Below are 23,898 nucleotides of genomic sequence, written 5' to 3'. Positions count from 1 at the left end.
ATTACAAACACTATATTTCTCTCCTCATACCTCATTTCCCTTGGATTTTGCTACCAAGGTGATGATCATTGGAAAGAGTGGCACCATGATCCAATGGGTATGAGTCTCCTACTTCTATGCCTTCAAAGTCATGACCTCGTAGGGGTTCAATTTGAGTGTTTATAGATAAAGCGCCAAGTGTATGAACTAAGGCATGCATGGCTGCAATATATCCCAATTCCATTTAGAAAGGAAAATATTACTCAATCCCAACCCTCTACCCAATGGTATAACCACAATGGGTATCAGTCTCCTACTTCTATGCATGACCTCATCATAGGGGTTCAATTTGAGTGTTTATAGATTAAGCGCCAAGTATATGAACTAAGGCATGCATGGCTGCAATATATCCCAATTCCATTTAGAAAGGAAAATATTACTCAATCCCAACCCTCTACCCAATGGTATAACCATGATCAAGCCTTATGCTAAAAAAGTAAGGCTCTTGTCACTAATACAAATTTTAGAACTAAATATAGAGAATCCTGGCCTTCTCTTCACTTCTTCTTCTTCTTGATTATCCTCCGTCTCTCTCACTCTCGCTCTCTGTAACTCAAATGTATAATAAGTTGATGTATAGATCATGGTGGGAACTTGGGTGTGTTTGTGCTCTTGTGGGCATGCATGTGGTGATAGGCATGTATGTGTTGTAATTCGGTATGATGCATGGAACCATCTTGTAAGATAACGAGTGAGCGGAGCGAGCTTTTTTGAAGAAACAAACCACATTGCACTAAACAAACAAAAAGCTCACTCTGTAACTCACTTGCAAAGCTCGCTCAAAAATTGCATTCTCTCTCTCTCTCTCTCTCTCTCTCTCATTTTGACTTCTTGCGTCAAATGAGATGCAGATGATGGCATGACTCATGAGGGTGGAATAACCAAAACGAATACAACCGAAGCAAATGCTATGGTTTGGAACTCCAAGAGCCCTCAAAGGTAGCCCAAGGAGAACACTAGGATGAATGTACCTCGCCCTCTCCTTCTACCTGCTCTAGGTCATGACATTTCAATGGTCCTTATTAGCGGCTCACTACCAAAGCTGAACTGCAACAATTTTCCATGACACTGGCAACATTGTTCACCCTATTGTGCAATAGTGGGGAACATGATGTACCTCATATCAATTATCGGCAAACATCACAAGGATTCCTATGCTTTATTCTCCTACTTGATAGAAGAAAGGTTGTCGATGCATCAGAGCTACATTCAGAGACCCAATACAATAGGTCTTCCCCGAGAGATCAAGGGGATCTTATTGTGCATATGCCCTGGTACTGAAGCTTCAACTGATTCACTTGTCTCTCTTAATTTGCTCTCAGAGGCTTAACCAACATGATAGTGAAATGTTTTAGCCCTGAAACATTTCAACCCCTTAAAGCTGAGATTTTTGAATTGCAAACTTGTGACATTACTCCTAGATCCGTGCTTTGTATCGTTGGATAGGTTAAAATCGTGCTTACACAAAATTTTTGTATTTGATTTTACTATTAACAATTACAACATGATTTAAGCATCAACAATGTGTTTCATGAAATCTTTAATATTCAACTCCATGTATCTTTTGCTTAGTCAAGCAATCCAGTTTAAAGTACAACCGGAACTTAGAAAGATGCCGTGAATTTGAACATCAACGGGTGAATATGAATTGGGCGTAGAGGCTTAACCGTAGAGAGAGAGAGTGAGAGAGGGGGCGAGCGAGCGAGCGAGAGATGGCAGAGGGGCATGTACTGCTGCATAACCCGACAATGGGCCGGGCAGCGGGGGTGCCCTTATGTTTGATGAACAGGCCTTTCCGCCTGCGGCCGTCCCTGGTAGAGCTGTGCGTGCCTATCTTGTCCAGACAGCCCGGCATCCTCGACCTCCTTGCATCACTTCCCGCCGACATATGCACACAAGTCATAGCCAAGTTACCCCTCGACCTCCCTCTCCTCCCCTGCTCCCAGGTTACGTTTGTTTTGTTGCAGAGGTTTTGGTATCTTTTATACTGAGAAAATAATCATTGCATCATAGTTTTCAGCTGCAAAATCCTGTGGTCATCATTACATATGTCATAATTGACCTAGTTTCTTGGCCAAGCCTATGCTCAATTCGACTTTTTCAATCTCTGACTCAGTTTGATGAAGAGTCAAATGATCTCCTGACCCAGTAGTTAAGTTTGCGCTCACTTTACGGTTATGTCATTGATCTTAGTCTGGCTATGCTCACTTCAACTTTTAGGATCTCTGGAGGTCTTGAGCTGCTTAAGGATATGCAAACAATGTTTTCAAAATGCAAATATAACAGGCTCAATGTGGCTAAGTAAGTATCTTACCCACAAAGTTCGACAAGTGTGATCACCAAGATGCCCCTAGAGGCCTTGAGAAGTGTAAGTATGATAATGCACATGAATTTGGAGTTGAAATAGTTTTTTCCCCTTGCTTTTGGAAATTCCTCCAGCCGTATTGCCTTCGGTTTCTAGGAAGAGGCCTTTCTAGTGTGAAAAACTATCAAAATCAGAAGGAAAAGGAGCTGTAAATTGGAGTCAAAGTCTCATCGCGAGTCTTGGTAAGCGCAAGAAAGATGTGTTAGTTTGGACTAAAGAGGACCTATTTCATAAGGTTTAAGAGTAATAGACCACCCAGATTTAAAGGAGGTTGGTTTGTGGTCCAAGATGAGCGGCGAACCACCGCCATTGGTGGGAGGCAGCTTAGGCTAGCCTCATCTTAAGTAGAGCAGATGTCACGTGCACATGGCGTCAAGGTGCCACGTGGACATGCCACAACGACTCAGAGCCAATCTCTAGACTAGGAAAGCCTAGGGATTTATATCACGACCTTTGCGTGTAGTGTGCACATGGGCTCAAGGTGCTTCATGGACAGGCTAATTCGACTCAGAGGCCAACCCATAGGCTAGGAAAACTAATGACATCAGTTAGTAGCATAAGTAGTTATACAAGGTGTAGGCAACTGACGATGTTAGTAGTTTAAACTAGTAGTACGTGTATTCGCAGTCTTGTTTCTACGTAATTGCAAAGCATGATGCATGTGCATGTCTTCCTTCGTGTGTCTTTGTAGTTACACTTGGTGTGAGACACCTTGGCACAAGCAATTTAAAGAGTCTTTAGGTTGGACCAAGGTTGGAAAACATTTCAAAGATGGTATAAAAGGACCCATCAGGGTCTCGTTTCACCCAAAAGGTAGAACAAGCAGCAACATCAGATAGCCCTTAGTTTGATGCCCTTCTCTCTCCTTAGATTAATGTGTTTGATTGGTGGATCGCAGCCAGCTATCATGCCTTAGATCAGCCCTTTCTTGTGCATCCTTTGCCAGTGTCCACATGGGGTATCTGACAAATAGAAGGACCCTGTCCCGAGGTGCAATGGCTTCAAGCCACCTCGGTCATTTGCAAGATTGTTGGCACTTGGCCCAGCTGAGGCGAGGTTAGGGACCTGCTCTAGGCCCGACTCCTTACCGAAGTGGGCAAGATCACTGATGTGTACATTCTCGGAAGAGGATATTATCAGATAGAGTTTGAGTCTCCAGAGATGGCGGCCAAAGTGATTTCGATGAGCCCGCTCAGTATTCGGGCGGCTCGAGTCTTTCGCGGACAGTGGTGCCACGGCTTCTACCTAACTACCAATGTACTCGAGGAGGAGGCAGATAGGCCTATCTTAGTCTACTTCCCTGGACTGAGGCGGGAGTATCTTCCTCTGCTCTTGAGGATTGGCTCCATGTGACTTTGCGCACTGCAGCTTCAGTAGTGGCCAAGGCCGCAGGACTACCCACTGTGAGGGTTCTTGTTCGAGACACACATACCCTCCCGAAGGAGGTTTTCCTACCTCGAGTGGGTGGTGGATGATTGAGCCAGAGAGTGGAGTATTCGGGCCTCCCGAAGCAGTGCTTCATTTGCAGGCTGGGCCACCTTGGACGGGCCTGTCCGTGCAGGAGAGCCGAACCAGCTCCACAGTCACAGGCCCCGCAAGCGGGCCCTTCTTCGAGCTCCGATGTCCCGCCTACTAGGGCTTCGAAGATCCCCAGAGACTCTGACTCAGAAAAGGCAGCCCACCAGTCTGAGGAGGGGTGGCACCAGGTTCGGGACCGTCGTCGACAGGGCTAAGCTCCTCGCCCGAGTGGCCGCCCCGCTTTTCCCTTACCAGGAGTGGGTTCCTACGGGAAATGGCTTCGGACCGTTACAACGGGAAACCGACACAAACCCATCTTCTTCCTCTCCTCCAGAGTAGGAGGAGCCCCTCACCCTTGCCACCCCCCCTCGTCCCTTACTCCCGCGCCTCAGCGACTCCCCCTCGGCGGCCTCTCCACCCCCCACCACAGTTCCCCCACCGCCCCCTCGCTCCTCTCCTCCTGCTGTTGCTAGCTCCTTCGCTTTGAGTAGGCTAGCTCGGGAGAGCCCCCTTCTTTCGACCTCCTCTTCTGGTTGAAACTTCGGCCTTTGGGGCTATTCCAAGGGGCGCCTCTAGCTTTGACATCAGCAGACGGTGGGACCCCTTCAGCGACGCTTTTACCCGCTTTTTGGGCGACCCCCATGCTGACCTAGAGGCAGCCTGCTTTTGAGTGCATGTTCCGTTCCTTGCGGCACGTGGTACAGATGTTCTAGGCTCGGCAGTGGGCTACTCCTTTCCACTGTGCGGGCGAGACCAGTAGGATTGGACATTGGACTCAACACTTGGCTCAGGCCCTGGAGTTTCCCACCACACAAGGGAGCTCGGGATCACAGATCTGGTGCAGACTTTGTGGCCGTTGGCCAAGTTCACAGTGACCTTGCGAGATGCTATAGGATGTAGGCACATTCTTGTTCACTTCTTTGCAGATGCACAACTCTCTCCTTGTTATGTATATACTCATGAGGATTCTTGGGCAGAGGCTGTGGCTCAGAGGACTGCACGGGCCTATTGGGCATGGGTTAGACACGAGATGCAGACTAGGTTATCTCGCGGTCGTTTGGATGCGAACTATTCCCCACCCAAACCGGCCTCGAAGATAGTTCGTATGGCTGCTGTAGCAGCATCAGTCTTCTCCCGCTGATCCCATGAGGATAGTCTCATAGAACATCCAAGGCCTTGGAGGTCCACAGTTTGTGCGCCATCAGAGCCATCTAAGACAGGAGTTGCAGAGATGCTTAGTGGGTGGCCCTATTGATATTCTCATGCTGCAGGAGCACCACCTCTGTGAGAGCCGTATTCGGTGTTGTGAACAGATTTTGCGTGGCCGCTATGAGATATTTTGGTCAGCTGCTTTTGGGCCTACTGGCATCTAGGGAGGTGTATGCATGACCATTGCGGATTCATGGCAACAGGCCATTGTGTGCAGAGGCATTGTGATGCCAGAGGCAGGGCCCAGTGGGTCACCATGGAGGTTCAAGGTAGCCTTATAGGCTTCTTGAACATCTATGCGCCCAACCAGGCGAGTGCACCGGCTGAGTTGTACTCTCTCCTTGTGGAGGCCTTGCCTCATGTAGAGCAATGGTGCATTGGGGAGACTTCAACATGTTGGAGGACCCCTCGGACAGGATTCGGGGCAGTCATGTTACTATTCATGGGAGAGAGCTGGCTGCTTGGGAGCACCTATGTATGACTTTGAGGATCACACTGCACAGATGTATGGCAGCATGCAGGCTTTGTACGGCCCTCGGTCAGCCTCTCTTTCTCTCGATCTCAGAGAGGATTTTGTTGGAGAGAGCTCGGAGAGCAGGTTGTGGCACTGTGGACAGAGAGCATGGCCATGCAAGGGGACCTGCTACTAGAGCGGCCAATGGCCTTAGTGAGCTTAGCCGTTTCTTCCTCCAGGAGTCTGCAACTCGCTTGGCTAGAGGAGAAGCGGCTCCGACAGGGCATTGCGTCCTTACAGCGGATGCAAGAGTGTCACCCAGATAGCCCTTGGCTGGAGGGACAGATGCAGCAGGCTCGACGGGAGTTGATCACCATAGAGGAGTGTCGCCATGAGTTTTCTTTTCATCGGCAGACATCCGAGTGGACACAGGTTGGTGAGAGAGTTACTGGGGAATTCTTTGAGATGGTGGGTCCTCGCCATGCACATACTAGTGCTAGTTAGTTGAGGAGGTCCGATGGGTCAGTTGCTTCAGAGCGGGAGGATATGTGTTCAGTTGCTACTGACTTGTACCGTGAGCTACTCTTAGCTGAGCCACAATTAGAGCGGCGAGAAGCTGTGGGCACAGATGCCTTGTTTAGTCACTGAGGAGATGCGCCAGAGGCTCGAGAGCCTGCTTCTGCGAGTGGAGCTGAAGGATGCCCTCATGGCACTTCCCTGGGGTAGCTGCCTAGGGGAAGATGGCTCGACTCCGAGCTTCTTTCTAGAGTACTGGGAGGTGTTGGGCTTAGACCTTTGTTGTGCGTACCGACACATTGTGCATACGGGAGAGATGCCTGACAGCATTAGTGAGGGATTGATCTATCTTATCCCCTAGGAGGGAGGCTCGTTGGACAAGATCCGACAATGGCGACTCATCACCATTCTCAACTCAGCCTACAAAATTCTAGCAAAGGCTCTAAGTTTGAGAATTTAGCCGCTTCTGGAGAGCCTTAAGGCTTTTACATGAGACACATACTGGTTTTGTCAGGGAACGCAGCATCCTTGACAACATCTTCACCTGTTGGGAGGTGTCTGCACTAGCTCGTGTAGAGGCGAGGATCTTGTGATACTCCTTGACTTTGAGCAGGCGTACGATAGAGTTGAATGGGACTTCCTCGAGGCACTTTGCGGGCTCTCAGATGCATGGATCAGGGTTTATCAGCTCTCTACAGGTGGGCATACAGTGCTTTTAGCAGGGGGAAGAGGGGAGCGTTTCTTGCTCTCACACTCGGTTCGCCGTGGCTGCCCTCTTGCTCCCTTCCTGTTTCTCTTCTATGCAGAGGCGATGAGCAGGTTTTTGACTTCACAGCAGGTTGGTTTGCATGGACTGCAGTTGCCTATTCGGGGCCAGGAGCTTCTGGATGCTGAGTTTGCTGATGATTCAGGTTTGTTTTTGGAGGGCCGAATGGCCAACCTACACAGGTGTGAGCAGGCTCTTGAGGTGTTTTGTTGTGCATTAGAGGCACTAATGAACTGGAGAAACACAGTAGCTTTGTGGGTTGGTAGTGCTCCCACGCCTGAGTGGTCTCTTGGTGAGGGCTCTAGGTGGATCCCTCCAAGTACACCAGTACGTTACTTGGGCTGCCGGGTCAGGTTGGATTTGTCACCAGAGCAACAGATAGCTCCTCTCATCTTGTCCATCAGGAGGAAACTACTTCATTGGAGCTCAGCACGGTTTTCTCTTGCAGGCAGGGTTGTGGTGGTCAACCAGGTGTTGTTGGCTACTATGTGGTTCATCACGTCTTGCTGGATTTTCTGCATCAGCCAGCCGGTGACAATACTCGTGTTCCGCAGTGATAACGTGACACTATTGATTGCAATGTTCATTATGCTACTGGCAATACTCTTGTTGGCTTCAGTGATTTGGATGGGGTTCGGTGTGTTGCCACACAGAGATCTCCTTGTGATTATGTTTTTCTCTATCGTTTGTACGTATCTCATGGAAATTCAATATGTAATAGACTACTGGCTCTTCTTTTGCTGAAGTTGAGAATCAGTCGTATCTTGACACTACTGTACACGCTCTTTGGTTGCTGCAGTTTTTTTTATCATCTCGCTATCTGACCATTATCTCTTACCCTCATCTACTCCGATACCCTCGAGATGAATGCTATGGAGTACCATTACCTTGTTGATCCTCTTTTTATATGGTTAACCTTTGTTCTTGGTGCCTTGTTTTGCCTTTCTATACACGCCTCATAGAGTTATTGAGTTCTTGGGCTAGACTCATTGCTTCATTCTCCTTTGTGTTTGTCACCAGGTCTATGTGCTTCTCTCTCATTTATTTCAAAATACTCTTCAGAACACAAAACCTTGCTTAGAAGACCCATTGGCTTGAGGTTTTCTATCAACTATGTTTTGTTTTTTAATAAATTTCACTCAAATTCTATGCAATAATGTGATTATGTGATTTAGCCAATGACTTTAAAAAGTTTTGAAATCAAGACTATCTAAACCTTATGGTCACAAGGCATGCTTCAAATTATACACTAAACTGCTTCATCCCCATTTTGCAGTTCATCCTTGACAAGGACTATTGGAAAAGAAGAGCTTTATTGAAGTGGAAGACATGTGACCCTTCACGCCATGGGCATTCATGGAAGCAACTTTTTTTTGAATGCAATCTCGCGGAGGCTTTGGAAAAGTAAGTGGTTTATGTTTAGAAGTAGTTGCAAAAAAGTTCTAGAATGTGCAATGAAATTTCATTGATTGAGAGAGAGAGAGAGAGAGAGAGAGAGAGAGAGAGAGAGAGAGAGAGAGAGAGAGAGAGAGAGAGAGAGATGAATGAAATGAAATGTTATATTAACGTCTTCAAAGGGCCAAAGTGACCTATGAGACCAGAAAGTTACAATGTGGTGGATCTGATACAAAGTCAGAGTAACAAGATGAGAGAATGACAGAATGACAAAATGACAAAATGACAAAATAAAATACTATGGAATCCTAAACTGCTAGGTATGGACTAAGCAGCTAAACAGCTAGCTGGGATAGCTAGATCACAGAAGATCCAGCATCTGTCGCTGGCGGATCTCATCAATCTCCTCCATGGTCAGTAGTCTGATCGGGCATTGTGCATGTCGAGCCAAAGTGACCCGAATCCTCTGATGCAGCCTCTGTCGATGCTGTGTAGTCCTCCGCAGTCGTGGGCGTCTGGATCTCCCCAGCTTAATCGCTCGGCCGATCAGTATGCTTCTGGTGTAAAGCGACGAGCTCTACTGTGGTAGTAACTCCTCCGGGTGTCCAGTGGCAGCTCTAAAGAAGTCTGTGATCTGTCTTTGAGACTGGCTAGCCTCTCCTCTCATCAGGCTCTCTTTGTGTCTGCGTAGCTCGAGCAAAAACAAACCCAGGCATCTCTGATCCTCGTACCGCATGACTCTAGAGAATGGTCCAAAGCCCTCTGTGAACAAGCAATGGAAGAGAGAGAGAGAGAGAGAGAGAGAGAGAGAGAGAGAGAGAGAGAGAGAGAGAGAGAGAGAGAGAGAGAGAGAGAGAGAGAGAGAGAGAGAGAGAGAGAGAGAGAGAGAGAGAGAGAGAGAGAGAGAGAGAGAGAGAGAGAGAGAGAGAGAAATGAAATGAAATGAAATGATATATTAACGTCTACAAGAGGCCAAAATGACCTATGAGACCAACTGATTACAATGATGAGTCTAGTACCAAGCCTGGGTACAAACAAGAAAACTACAAACAAAGAACAGATAGGAGTGCTACCGACTCCTATGGGTGGCTGGTAGGCTGAGCAATGGTATCATGCCATAAAGGTACAAAGTGGGGATAAGTGTCACCATGATACAATATAGCAGTAGCATGAAGCCTATCCCGATCGACATTCTGGGTGTCGTGCTAGAATCTTGTGGATCCTCTGCCGCAATCTCCGCCGGTGCTGCGTGGCTCCCCTCCTCAGTCGCGGTCGTCTCGATCTCCCTAACTCTATAGCTCGATCAATGAGAGTACCGCTGATGTGTGTATGGGTGGGAACCGAGCTCTCTGGTGGTGGTGTCCCCTCTGACTCTGTGGTACTCAGACTGAAGAAATCTGAGATGCGTCTCTAGGACTGTCTCTGTCTTTGCCCATTCAATAGAGCGTCTCTATGTCTCTGAATCTCAAGTAGGAATAATCCGAGAGAGAGATGAAATGAATTGTTATATTAACGTCTTCAAAAGGTCGAAATGACCTATGAGACCAATCTGTTACAAAATAGTGAATCTGATACCATGTCTGGGTACAAAAGAACTAGAACAAAAATACTATTACTACTAGAATCCATCCTCATTTGCACTTTGGATGTCGAGAGAGTATGGCTCGAATCCTCTGTTGTAGTCTCCGTCGATGCTGTGTAGCCCCTCTCCTCAATCGTGGCCGTCTGGATCGCCGTAGCTCCAGTGCTCGGCCGATGAGAGTGCCGATAGTGGTCAAATGAGTGTGGACCGAGCTCTGCAGTGGTTGCTTCTCTGGCTGTCCCATATCTAGTGAAAAGAAATCTGTAATTTTTGTCTCTGGGACTGTCTCTCTTTGGCTCTCCTGAGTAAAGTGTCTCTATATCTGTGTAGCTCAAGTAGATATAGCCCAAGACATCTCTGATCCTCATAACTCATGACCCTAGAGAAAGGACCGAAACCCTCTATGAATAAGCAGGGGAAACGGCCCCGTATCTCATAGTACACTGTGCAATGACATGTAATGTAGATCTGTCTCTGGCTCTAGCTGGCATAAGCGGCATATCCTGTTGTCCATTGGTATCCTCTGGAGTCTGAATCTACTAGTCTCAATCTCCAGCTGATGTGAGGATGTGCGTATCTGACCAATGGCACATCGCAAACCATGAGACATATGTGTGTTGTAACACACTTGGACACCCCAAGTCTAGATTCTGTCGTGACACGAGAGAGAGTCATTTAAAATACTTCACAACTTTAAAAACACAGTTCAATTTGGTCGACATGGCCCGGTGTAGGTCTGTGCCCAAAGAGATTGGCCCCAAAGACTGGTGCCCCTTTTGGTATTTCTTTTATATTAATCTTTGAGCAAAGTACAACTCCCGCAGGAACCTCTGCTCTCAGACTCTGCGTCCATAATCTCTGCTGTGTTGTGGTAGAATCTGGCCAATGGCACAACGCAAACCATGAGAAAGATGTGTGTCCATATAGCTAGGTCGAATCACAAACCCATCCCTTGTGAGGTGGAGAAGAAGAAAGCCATCTTCGTGCCCAACTCTTGTATCGGCTCTATCCATGTCCTCCTCGTGTCCAGTTGGATAAGATCCTGACGAATGAGTCTAGTAATCTCCACCCGTGTCAGAGACATCAAGGGTGCCTGTAGAGAGTACTGAAAAGGAGGCGGCCTGTCCATGGTGAAGCCATGTGTCTGAAACCATGATGTCATCTGTGCATATCAGCATGATGTATCCCCCTATAGAGCTAACTATCTGGAGGACTCTAGGGCCAACCTTGCATATCTACCTCTGGTAGTATCCCATAGGCTGTGTACAAAGGAGACTGATCTGGTAAGCACCTCAATCTCCATAGGGGGGTGAGGCTGTCAGCTAACAAATGATATCATGCGGTATGGAGGCCTTGGCTTTAATCAGCCAAGAGATCATAGATACCAAGGGCCTCTCCATACGTCTCCAACCATCCTGGCCTACAAAAGGTCCGAAAACCTGCACCCCATATAGCATAGTAGAGGCAACCAAAGTATCAAAGAGCCATAATTTTGTCCTAGGTTCCTGGAACTAAACCTGCGAACACATCCTCTCCAATCCTCCCAAAGCCGCATAAGCTCTAGTCAGTCTAGTCTCTGCTGCTATTCTCAAAGAAAATCTCGGCCCAGTAAACACTACCCCCAGGTAATTGAATGCATCTGTATACTCCACAATCTCTTGACCATATGTGAAAGTAGGTGCTGAGCTCCTGATCCACTGTGGTGTGGTGTTAAACAACATAACCTTGGTTTTAACAAGGTTTACAGACAATCCACTATCCTCTGGTGACCAAGTCAAAGGAAACTTGGTGGCCTCCTGTCTCAGTGCCACAGGCCGCACAAAGGAAGGACCTAAGCTGTTGATGAAGCTCGTCATCTCAGCATCAATCTCCAGTTGTGTGTCCTCGTCATACCTCAACGAGATGTATGAATCGCGTAGTGCAAGCAAATCTCTATCATGGAATAGTTCTGGCTTTTTGTAGAGAGGATGGAGACATGCAGCCATTCCATGTATAGGACGGCTCATGAACGTCCACCGACTCTCCACAATAGCCAGTATGTCATCTCGTCTGCACACATCCATCAAAAAAGAAGCATCTCAGTGTAGCAGGTCCGAGCTATCAAAAAAAAAACAATTGCCAACAATTGCCAATGATGCAATCAAGGAAACATACCGCTGCTGAGACAAAGAAGGACACTCTCTAATGTGGCTCTTCATCTGCAAGAATAGATGGTAAACCAGCCCTAGTGTGGACCCCTCCATATCCGTGACACGTAGCAACACGTGAACAGGCTGCAAAGCCACTGTGAGAGACTGCACCTCTGTCCAAAAGCTCTCATCAAGAACACGCCTCTGGATGTACTTAGTGTTCTCCTGCTGGGAATTGTGCATGTCTCTCCATTTGGGATCCACCACTGTTTGCATCAGGGAATCCCTTAGCTTGAAGAGCCTATGGAGCACCAAATACATATAGGAAAACCTGGTTTTTGAAGGCCGTACCATATCCAACTGGCTGTGGCTCCTAAAGATGGCAAGTGCTTGGTGCTTCTTGCGGAAGAAAGTGGTGATCTTTGTTGCATCAGACACAATAGGCAGCACCCAAGGGAGTTTCCCTATCCCCTCCATGAGTAAATCAAGGCAATGTGCAGCACAGGGGGTCCAAACTATGGATGGAAACTCTGCTGAAATCAAGTCACCCATTGCTTTGCAATTTGATGCATTATCAGTGACAACCTGTACCGCATTCTTTGCGCCAACGTCTCTAATGGCCTGCCGAATGTGCGTGTAAATGAACTGACCTGTGATATGTTCCCCTGCCTTCCCTGCATCCACGGCTCGCAAAAAATATGTGCCAAGGCAAGATGACACAAGAATGTTGATGATGTGTTGTCGACGTATGTCACTCCAACCATCTAAAATGATTGTGCACCCAAATTGTTTCCATCCTGCCTTCACTGGAACCAAAGCCCTGTCAATCAAAGCCTTTTGCTCATCAAGCATTGTTGTGCGCATTTTCTTGTACTCTAAGCCAGTCCATGTATCTGTGGGACCAACCTGAGCAATAGCCTTCGCCATCCTTTTCCATTGGTCAGTCCTCAATACATTGAAGGAGATGTTGCACTCAATAAGAGTGCGAGCAATCTCCATCTCCGCCACCTTTTGTCGCTCCTTGATCCAAGATTGAGTATGCACACACGAGGGCAAGGTGGTCTGCCTAGGCCCTGTGACATCCTCCGTATCATTAACATCCTCAGAAAACACATCCTCAACATCTTGCATGACACGAGCCCTCTTCCTATTAGACTGAGCCTGTGCACTAGGTTCACTAGTTCCCACCGTTTGATCTTGAGTGTCCGTCTCCCCAAGGTCTCCGAGAAGGGCATCATGAAGAGCATCTTGTGTAGATTGTTTTCCCCTACCTTTGTTTACTCCTGCCATTGCTGGAAATTTTTCTGCAATCAGTTGATCTTTTACAGCAGGCGGCACCTTCTTGCATGCTCCACAATTGGCTGTACATCCTATTGCCGTCAAGTGTCTGACGACACGAGTGACCGTACTGGTCTTCTGCATCCCACAATACTTGCATTGCCAACGTCGTGTACCTGATCCGGATTGCCCTGGAGTCTTCACAATCTCAATGACATTAGTGTGAATGTTCCAGAGGGGGTTGGCTTCGCGAGGCATGGTGTTTTCTTTGCAAGAAAGGCGCTCACAGACCTGCTCTGCACCTGCTCTGCAACTTTTACAGAAGCGCACACTCTCTGTAAAGAGCTTTACTGAAAAAATAAAACGCTACCCTATCGCTGCAACGGACGCCACACGCGCTGGCCAATTTTTTTTTAAAAAAATACTGCACCGTACGGATGCAATCCGTACGGTACGGATCCGTACTGTACGGACGTACCGTACGGATGTCATCCGTACGTACGTACGGTACTACCTTGCTCTGCAAAACTGTGTAGTGCATCCAAATGTCGTTGCATACCCTCTGGTGAGTCAGATATCAACACAATATCATCAGCATATAACAACAATGGGATCCACGTCCCTGCCAGCTGGGCACCTCTGTCACCCTCTCTGTCAATGGAATCAAATCCCTCATCAACATACATACCAAATAGAGTAGGAGACAATGGGCAGCCCTGTTTCACCCCAATAGTAGAGTGAACTAAATCAGATACCCCTTCCGGAGTGCGTACATGTCCCATCACTGATCTGTACAAAGCCATAATCCCCCATATCAACTCTATGGGCACCCCCATCTCCTGTAGTCTGCGCATCAATCGAGCTATCGATACCATGTCAAATGCTTTGCAGAAATCCACAAAGCTACAATAAATCCGTCTCCCATGTGACGTGCCCTCCTCAATGATGGCTTTGAGTGTCAGAATATGATCAAGAGTGGAGAAACCCCTCTTGAAACCGGCCTGACCCTTTGCTCGTACACCCTCACCCTCTGCCCAATTACTCAAGTGCTGCTCAAGAATGGATGCATACAACTGTGCCTATGTGTGTCCAACTATAATAGTGCGGTAGTTCCCAGGCTTTGTAGGATCACCTGCCTTGAAGATAGGCACAATAGTAGACAACCTCCAAGTCTCAGGTAACCCCTCACACATGACATGATTAAACAACACTGCAAGAACCTCCATCAACATATCCCTACCATGTATAAAGTGCTCCGCTATGAGAGAGAGAGAGAGAGAGAGAGAGAGAGAGAGAGAGAGAGAGGTCCCAAGGGGAGTGACCTCCACATGATGGACTTGGACGTAGTGGATTGATTTTCCACTGTGACGAACGGCTCTCCATCTTAAGCAACCACCGTACTTTTAACTACAGTGGTCGCTTAAGGTTTACAGAACCCCTCTCCTCTTCAATCACTTTCCCACTTCCGGAGGTGCTGCCTATCATCCATCAACATGAAGCCGTTAGGACCGTTGTCTCTGCATGGAGAGGTTACTTGTGTGACCTCGCCTCCCACACCGGCCATCCTCCTCTTGGTGTTGCAAACTCCCTGATAGTTTTTCGTGCATTTCTCCCTCCGTTGGTCCAACTGCTTCGTTGCTGCTCTGCTTGTTTCGGGTTTGTTTTCTTTTTACTTCTTTTTTGTTTCTTTCTTTTCTCTTCTTTCTTTGTATCTTGGTGTTTCTCTCCTCTATCCATGAGATTGATTGAGCATTATGTTAGCTCCTTCTCATTGGTTCTAGGTTATGGTTTTTTTACCGATTGATTGGCCCAGTCTTTTTTGCTCTATCTGATCAAATATTGTGCATTTATCTGGCTTACCAATGTTACCATTGATGCATGAAAAACACTTAATTTACATAGGGATTTAGATAATTTAACTGGTATTAGTTATGAGTTTCGACTCATGTTAGTATGAACTTAACCAAGGGTTGGGCTTGCTTTGGTCTAGAGCTGGCTTCCCCTAGATAATATAACTGGTATTAGTTATGAGTTTCGACTCATGTTAGGCTGAGAACATTGCTAGTTCTTGATGCTTTCATCGATCAATTGTTTATAGGAATCTTGATCCTTTACTTGGAAACTAAGAGAGTCATATGAACTAGCAATGCTTGGACTTCCGTTGGCTCATAATGCTTTGCTAACATAGTGATATTAAGACTTCCTACTTTGAGTTTTGAAATATTATACTCTATGGTATATTTAAATTAAGGTTTTTTGAATCACCTACTCTCTTAGGATTTCTATCAAGTTGTGATACTTGGCTACTAGCATTTTTTTTTGTATTAGTGACTTGGTTTAAAAAACACTTTAGACTACAAGTGGTTTTGGATATAAGGCATATTGAAAGCAATGCATGTTGGGTGTTAGCATACGGTTTTACTAGCTCAAAAGGATAATTTTATTCCTTAGTTGTAAGGTCTGTTTGGCATATAGTGTCACCTACATTACTAGGTGGTGGTTGGCATTTCTTTTTGAACACTATGACTGGACCTTACTAAGTGGTTACTTAGTAGCTGGTTGAGGATCTTGCTTATAACACATATAAATTTTAGGGCTAAACCACTTTTTAACTGTCATTAGTTTTAGCAAAAAGGTTTGCCCCGAAATATTGTCCTATTGATGGTTTGGACTAAGATATGGTCAGATCATTTTTTTATTTTTTTATTTTTACAAAACAGGAAAATCTTAAAGCTTGACTAAAAAAGGGGGGGCTTCATGATGGGTAAGACACTTGGATCAAAAGAGGTGATGGCCTTTTGATCAGAATTTAATCTAATTATTATGTATAAATTTCTTAACAAATTAGGCTAACTATCTACTTTTACAACCTATTATAAAGGTACCACTCAGATTGGAAGGGGTGATGGCCTTCTAATCACAAGACGAAAGTGAATTTTATAAAAAACTTTTTGAAACACACATTTTTGGAGTATGGGCCTTCAGGGCTCACTGTGACAGCATCATTACATTTTTTTGGGAATGAATACTTGGTGAATTAAACTTTTCATGGATCGTAGGTATAAGTTTAAAAAGGTTTTAAGTAGGACATGGATAACAACTGATAGGCTCGTTGACACTTGTAATACATATTCAAGGCTAACAAGTCTGTTGTTTTGTTTATATGGATGCAGGTGAGGACTCTATCTTAACTTAGGATCTTTTTGGCTTCACCGATATACTTGGCCTCTGTCACTTTAGTATCAGTTGTTTCTAGCTTTCTTATGTACAAATCACAAGAATGATACCTCATTCTCACTATGGTGTACAAAAATGAATCAAAGACTGAGTTGTTTTTGTGCTAATCCTTGTCCTTTGTCTAAAGCCGGCTGTCTTTTGAACTAATATGTTCTTTTGTGTTTAAGTATTAGTCTAAAAACAACAACACACACGTCACCTAGGGTATACCTAGGGTATATCTACTGCCTATTTTACACTTTAAAACTTGTGGCTCAAATTATAAACTTGACCTGGCCAAATAATAAAACCCCTCCCCTCTATATATGGCTTTAAACTATAGCCCAGATAGGACCTAACCCTAGCGTAGATTGATTGGAAACCCATACAGTGGTAAGCTAACCTTCATACACTCTAACCTACTTAGCTTTGGCATTACCTTCGGGTTTAATCTTGTATGAAACTCTACCCTAATGAACTCCAATAAGATTATGTTCAGGGGAACCGTCCCTTGGTTATTACCTTGGTACATATATGTACACGGTCTTTTATGAGGACTCTTCTCCCAATTGTGATGGTCATCAACCCATCCTTGCCCTCGATGCTCTGCGGCAACCCCTGTTGCCTCCACGCGCTCTCTCTCTCTTACCCTCACTCTGCCACCATTGCCATACACAGGCTTGTGTGCACTACAAGAGCATACCGTGGCGTGCCTTCTTGGTCTCTCGTCAGCATACTCCGCGGGGGTCTCTGCCGGTCTGCAGTTTGAGGCTCCCCTATTTAAAGCCTTGCTTGCGTCGTGTGTGTTTGGGAAAGAGAGTTTTGAGTCCTTCTTTCTGTCAAGCATACTATTGGTTAGCATTGCTAAAATCTTTGTATCATGGAGTTGGTCGAGCAGGGCTCCGCTTCTCAGGTCGGTTCTTAACCATGCAGGTTTTTTTGATAATTTTTTTTTTAACTGTAGTACACTCTGGTTTATTTTCGGTTACTTTAGATAATCCAATACTTTGGCTTGAACTGTTGGGAGAATACTTGTCTTCTTACTTGTTAAAGCCGAACTGGTTTCTCTCTTTGTTGTTTGCTATAATAGCGAAGTTTTTTTGAAACACGTCAAAAGTGAATGCTTCTTGCTTTATCTTTTGCATATTGATGTTTTCAAAAGGTGTAAAGTATCCTAGACCTTAGCATCTGATTAAGGTTGTGTGACTTGCTTTGAACTATCAATAGTTTTTGATAAAAAAACGACACTCCACCCGTTTTTTCCAAATTCCTTTTAACTTATAATGTCATGAGATTGATTGAGCAATTGTGAGCTCCTTCTCAGAGATTTTTTTTTTTTTTTTGAATAAAACTTTACTGTACTTGCTAACTTCTTGCAGCCTCGGGCTAGGTGATGATATGGAGCGGTCATACTTTAAACCATGCACGAAAAAAAAGCCGGGGTGGGACTGATGCAACCTCTAGTACTGTTGGATTTTTTTGACATGAAATTTCCCTAGGGCTGGGATAGTAACCTTAAAAAAACCTAAACCTAATGGGTGATTACCATAAATAGTTGTGACTGAGGCCCTAAAATTTAAGGTATGGGCAATGCAATCTTGGAAAACTTTAAGCTCTCATCTCTCTCTCTCTCTCTCTCTCTCTCTCTCTCTCTCTCTCTCTCTCTCTTTCACACACACACACACACACGTATACTTAAAACGTGTATGTAGAGTCGTGTCATGGTTGTTGCTTATTCTTAATTACAATTTGTGTTGTTGAAGCTATGATCCAACTTTGGAGGATGGGACCATATTGATGAAGCTAATGGAGACCAGTGAGCCCTTTGTTCGTAGTTTAGAGATCCGACAATTGCCTTCTCGCCTCAGTATGTGCATTGTATTCAAGTTGCTTGGCAGGTAACCTTGTTGCCCTGCTATGCAAGGGGTGGAAAATTGTTCTTGATTTTTTTAGACTGTTGTCACAACCTTTTGATTATCCTTGATGACAGCCCAAAGCATAATTGACAATGCTTAGGACTTTGAACATAGACTTATCAATACTTGAAAACATAAACAAATTTTTGCTTCATGTAAACTTCAAAACATGTCTCAGCAAGAATCAAAGAACAAGAAGACTACAGTTTGAATTGCAAGCAGTGAAAGTATGAGATGCACAAAACTATGTGTCAGGAGACTGTATATCTACCCTATCAATTTTATGCACTTTTTTTTTTGTGAAATGAATTGAGTAGCTGTAGCGGGGAAAGTGTGTTGTGCTCTCTGTATAGTGGGTGCTCCTCAGTGCAATATGCAAGAAACCTCACTCCAACAAAAAAGAACAAGATCACACTAAAATGGCACAACAAGTCAAAGCACAACAGACTGAGAGCTTAGTGGAGCTCGACAACTCAAAGAACCATACAGACTCTGACTTGGCAACACACTTAGCTCCAAGCCCATACTTAAAGGTACAATGGGGGTGTCGAGGCGCTGTGCATGAACTCAAGACTTGAGACTCAAGACGCTTGACCATACAAAGTAGATGATGATCCTAATGACTCAAAACAACTACAAATATATAGAGCCACCAACAGCTCACAAAATATCTAGTCTAGCTAAGTCTATCTCCAAACTGTGGTGGTGGTGATTTGGTCCTGTGTCGGCTAGACTACCACCCGTATCTCTGCCAAGTGTCTGCTCATGTGAAAGTCCGTCCAGTTTAAACTCCAACCTAACTGTAACTAACTGTCTGCTGTGACATTGAGCCCTGCTACAGGTTGTCCGCCACAAGACCACTTACCGTCTCGGTGAGAGGAACACTGAAACTGCAAAAGAAACCGCTAGGGTACTGAAATAGCTGAAAGGAAGGCATTGCATATGTACAAAAGAAAGTTGAGCAAAGCAGCCCGGTTCTGTCAGCCAAGGGAAAGAGTCGTCGCCACTGCTGCACCAGAAGTGTCAACCTCCGGAGGGGAGCCATCAAATCGATGGAGGGAGGCTGCTGTTGGACTAAAGGCTGCTAGACTTTGCCCTCAATAAACTGACTCCTTGTGAATGGAGTAGCCACCTGCTGCTCATAGATGGAAGCACCTGTCCTGAAGTGTACTGAGGCCGCCTACTATCACAGCCATGGCAGTGGGCACCAGGAAAGCCACGCAAGAAACTCTCTGTGTCGGCTGCAACTGCGGTGTGGGGGCCGATCGCTGAAACCTCGAGGATAGTATGGGAATTGTTGAGGCTAAGCATATCCGACAGGAGTCATAGTAGCATCTCTATCCGCGATCGCACTCTCTACGACATGCAGAGACCCTTCCATAACTGCAGTAGCAGCCAACCGCTTTGCTCCAAGCTCAATGGTAGCAATAGCATGTCTGGACTCGTGTAGTATCTCCTCAGATAGCCAAAAGAGCGAGGTAGAGTCCGCCACTGCTGAAGATCCAACAGCGGTGTTTGGTGGGACAGGACTTGCAAGTGGCATTGCTGGTGAAGTGGTAGCATGCATAGTAGGTGTGGCTGAGACAGGTGGAGTGGGTGTAGCTAAGATAGGTATAGGAGAAGAGAGAGCTGCAGGCGGGGTATGGGAGATAGTCATTGTGGTAGGAGTGAAGATGGGAGAAGGAGAGGAGCACACAATGGCGAAGCCGTAGCTGGGACATGAAGAGTGATCTGAAAGACCAGAGCAAAGCAGCGGCTCAGTTGAACAAGGAGCGGAAGTAGACGAGGAGTGTCGTGCAGGGTGAGTCACCTTAGTCTATTGACTATGGAAGTAGTGACTCGGCTGTGTCTTTCACCACTTTTGCCCTCTTCTGCTTTTTCTTCTCTAGTGTGGGATCCACCGCTTTGGCAACAAATTTCCTTTTTGCTTTTGAGTGCATTTGTTGCATATCCGCATCCACATCCACAAGGCTAACATGTATATTGATGACCCAAGCTCTAACATAGGAGCTGCAAAACACTGAAAGCTCGACTATACAGATTGCACCTGCGCTTTAAATCGTTTAGCCCTGGACTGTAGGGATGTATATAGAATCTGATGAAATCCACATGGTATAGTGTGGATCAGGCAGTAGAGACCATTGCAGTAGGAAAATGTTGTGGGCACCTCGCAACTTTTCTTCGACTATTTGGAATCTCTGAGTAAAAACTAATACTTAAAGACGACCAACAACTCTTTATTCCTCGCATAGTCTGGGTGATCAAGATGCATCAACTCTTAACAGGCCCGAATGGTGGCATCTTTGGAAAGCTGGGAGTATGTGCGCGTGGCCGGCTTCAAAGACGGAATGTGGTCATTCCGATTGCACGACCAATCTTTGCATGAGTAAGTTTGTGATCTGCCTTGGCCATTGTAAGATGATTCTAGGCGGTAAGGGTTGCCATTTGATGTGCCTTAATAGTCTTTTTGACAGGCATAGAGTGTGTTTTCTTGTTAATCACGTCTCGTTTGTACTCTTGAGTGAGCCACGAGGAAATAAAAAGTCTCTTGAACTTAAGTCACTTTGTCGATGCTTCTTTTCCTAAGAGAAGAGTGGGCCACTGTGTCCGTGCATTTCCTTTTAAATAGGATGCTGCCCTTCTAATCTTGGAGTGCTTTGAATAGCTCACTCCAGCAAAATCTATGTCAAACTGTTGGATAAAAGCAAGGGCCTTGTGCGCATCTCAAAAACCTGAAAAGGTATCAAATTTTATTACTTGTCCGCCCTCCTTGAATTCTTTGGTCTTCTTGCTCTTATTTTCGAGAAAGTCGTATTGATTCGCTCTATAAAAGTGCTTCCTCTTAGAATAAAGCATTTAGTCATCAGAGTTCCGAACTCTCAGAAGAGGATGAATCCTCCTCAAAACCGTCAGGAAATTTTTGAGATCTGCGGTGTGATCTACCTTTCTTGGCCTTTCCATGTCTTGGGTTCTTCTGTAGTTTCTTGCCCTTTTCGTTTTATCACTGTAATCAGAAGAGGATCTGTCGAAACTGTGAGAAGAGGATGAGGATGAACTGGACACACCTTTGAAGTGTACACGCTTCTTGGCTTTTCGTGCATTTGCAAACGAAGACTGTCGATCCAAATAACCAGGGTAATCTGTTCCCTTGCTACGTCTCTTTGGAGGCTTCATGGTCTTCAATATTTGGTTGACTTGTCGCTCGATCACATCATCAAGTTCATCTTCAGTGTACATCCGCGGGACAGGTGGTTTCTTGAATGTGGACTTTAATGGTGACTTGATGGCCGTACACCATCAGGAATACACCTCGTCAATCGGATGCTGGGTCAAAATTTTCGCGTACTGAGGATCCTTTGAATATTGTAGCATCTTCTTAGCACAAGCATCAACCTGCTGTTGACATTGCATCTCCATTTGTTCATATTCCGTGTCACGTACTCTTGTTTCGATTGTCCATTTGAATTTTTCGTACTTTCACTCGATCCAGAGTTGTCGGGTGGGTTCATCTAGCTCTTGCGGGATTCGTCGATTGAATCCATGTGTAATATGGGGTTCTTTATGGCTTATGCCTTGTAAGACAAAGCGATGAAGATGGGAGCACACCCAATGCGCGATGAAGTAAGAGTGGGAGTGGCGAAGATCTTTAATAGAGTTTCCAGTAAACTTTGGAAGCGCTAAAGTACTCTGTGTGCTCTTTGGTAGGACCAGTATGCTTTGAGAAAAGCACACGTGTGAATCTTTGATACCACTGTTACAGACTTGGAGACCACAAGTCGAGGATCGGGCACGACACACGAGAGAATTACTTAAAATACTTAACAATTTTATCACATTTTTAAAACAATCGACATTGCTCGGTGTAGTTCCGTGCCTAGAGGCATTGGCCCCAAAATCTGGTGCCCTTTTTGGTACTTATTTTTATATTAATGCTTGAGCAAAGTTACAACTCCCGCGGACCCTCTCTGCTCAGATGCTTGTCAGCACACGGAGTGAAAGATTGGGTTCTTATTTAAAGTCCCTTGGCCTCAAAATCAAAAGCAACTACACGAAAAGCTGCAAACTCAAAAGCACCGGGCTAAAAGCATCCATAAAAAATTGCGGAAATCCGTACAGCTTGCCACGTCAACATGCCAATGCAATTCTCGATCATCTGTACAATTTTGCCACGTCATCAGCTGGTCCGTACAGTTCTGCCACGTCATCAGTTTGTGACAATATCCACCTTAAAGAGACTGCTATCTGGAAAGTCGTCCGCAATCCCTGTAGCTTCTTCACCTGTTTGAGTGCGAGAGAGGTGGTCAGCCATGACGTGATGCTTGCCGGGACAGAGGACCACCTTGAAATCAAACTCCTGAAATAGAAGTAACCACCGCCACACTCGACCTGCAACTTGCAGCTTATTAAGCCGATAGCGTAGAGCATTGTGATCAGTAATAATTGTGAAGTGGACCCCTAATAAATAGTGACAAATTTTTTGTAGAGCATACACAATAGCCAAACCTTCCCTTGCTATCATGCTATAGTTGCGCTTTGCTTTAGTGAGCAATTGACTTACATAGCGAATGTGCCGATCGCGGTTGATTTAACTCCTTGCTGGGCTGAGTCAGCACAAGACCCGTAGCCGTCTGACTAGCATCTGTATGCACATGAAAAGTGAGAGACCAATCAAGGGCAACTAGAATAGGTGCTTCAGTTATGCGTTTTTTGAGGTAAGCAAATGCTTTGGCCTTGGACTTTGACCATTGGAAGGGTACAATAGCACTGGTCAGGCGTTTGAATGGTTGAGCCACCTGTGCATGCATGCGGATGAACGTGCAATGATAGCTTGTGTGGCCTACAAAGCTGTGAACACCTTTGGGATTGATAGGAGGAGGCAACCTCAAGATGGCTATTATCTTTTCAGGGTCAGGCGCTAAACCTTTAGCAGACACCACATGGCCTAAAAGTGTACCTTCAGTGACCAAAAATGGCATTTGTTCGGATTGAACTTCATGCATGCCTCCTTGCACCTGAGAAAGATGGCAGAGAGCTGAGCGAGGTGCTCCTTCACATTCTCCACTAAGGTGGAACATTGAGCGTCGGACAAGGCTGAAAAATCGTCCATGAATATGCGAAGATGATCTGTGAATAGAGGATAAAAGATGAGATATATTGTGCGATTGAAAGAAGGTAGAGCATTTTTCAGCCCAAAAGACATTCTGGTGTAAATGAAAATACCCCATGGAGTCACAAAAGCGGTTTTGATTTGATCATCAGTAGGATGGATGCCCAACTGATTGTAGCCACTGAACCCATCCATGTTATTGTAAAGTATGTGTCGTGCCACATCTTCGAGCACGCGTTCAGTGAAGGGTGTGGGAAAACCATCTGGGATTCTTACCTTGTTCAGAGCACCGTAGTCGATGCACACATAGATTTTATTGGATTGCTTCTTCGGCTCTATGACCATGGGTGATAGCCACTCAGAGTGCTCCACGGATACAATGATTCCTTCTTCTTGCATTTTTTCTAG

The 23,898-nt window shown here is 45.5% G+C and overlaps 1 protein-coding gene across 2 annotated transcripts in view; it reads left to right on the top strand.

Annotated features, from left to right (window-relative positions):
* The first annotated feature begins 1,687 nt into the window (after positions 1-1,687).
* The window catches only part of LOC147461421 (uncharacterized), a 60,291-nt gene continuing 38,080 nt past the window's right edge, over positions 1,688-23,898 (top strand). The window contains exons 1-3 of one of the 2 annotated variants that reach the window (XM_086508983.1): positions 1,688-1,985; positions 8,144-8,271; positions 18,231-18,365. In XM_086508983.1, coding sequence (XP_086365109.1) covers positions 1,752-1,985; positions 8,144-8,271; positions 18,231-18,365 — 497 coding nt within the window. In that variant the 5' untranslated portion in view covers positions 1,688-1,751. The remainder of the gene's footprint in view (positions 1,986-8,143; positions 8,272-18,230; positions 18,366-23,898) is intronic. The other variant, XM_086508984.1, reaches the window with a different exon arrangement.

Source organism: Adiantum capillus-veneris, chromosome 3, assembly GCF_014529385.1.
Source record: "Adiantum capillus-veneris isolate H3 chromosome 3, ASM1452938v2, whole genome shotgun sequence".
Classification (NCBI taxonomy): Eukaryota; Viridiplantae; Streptophyta; class Polypodiopsida; order Polypodiales; family Pteridaceae; genus Adiantum; species Adiantum capillus-veneris.
Note: the sequence above shows the minus strand (reverse complement) of the source record. Positions and strands in the feature narration are given on the sequence as shown.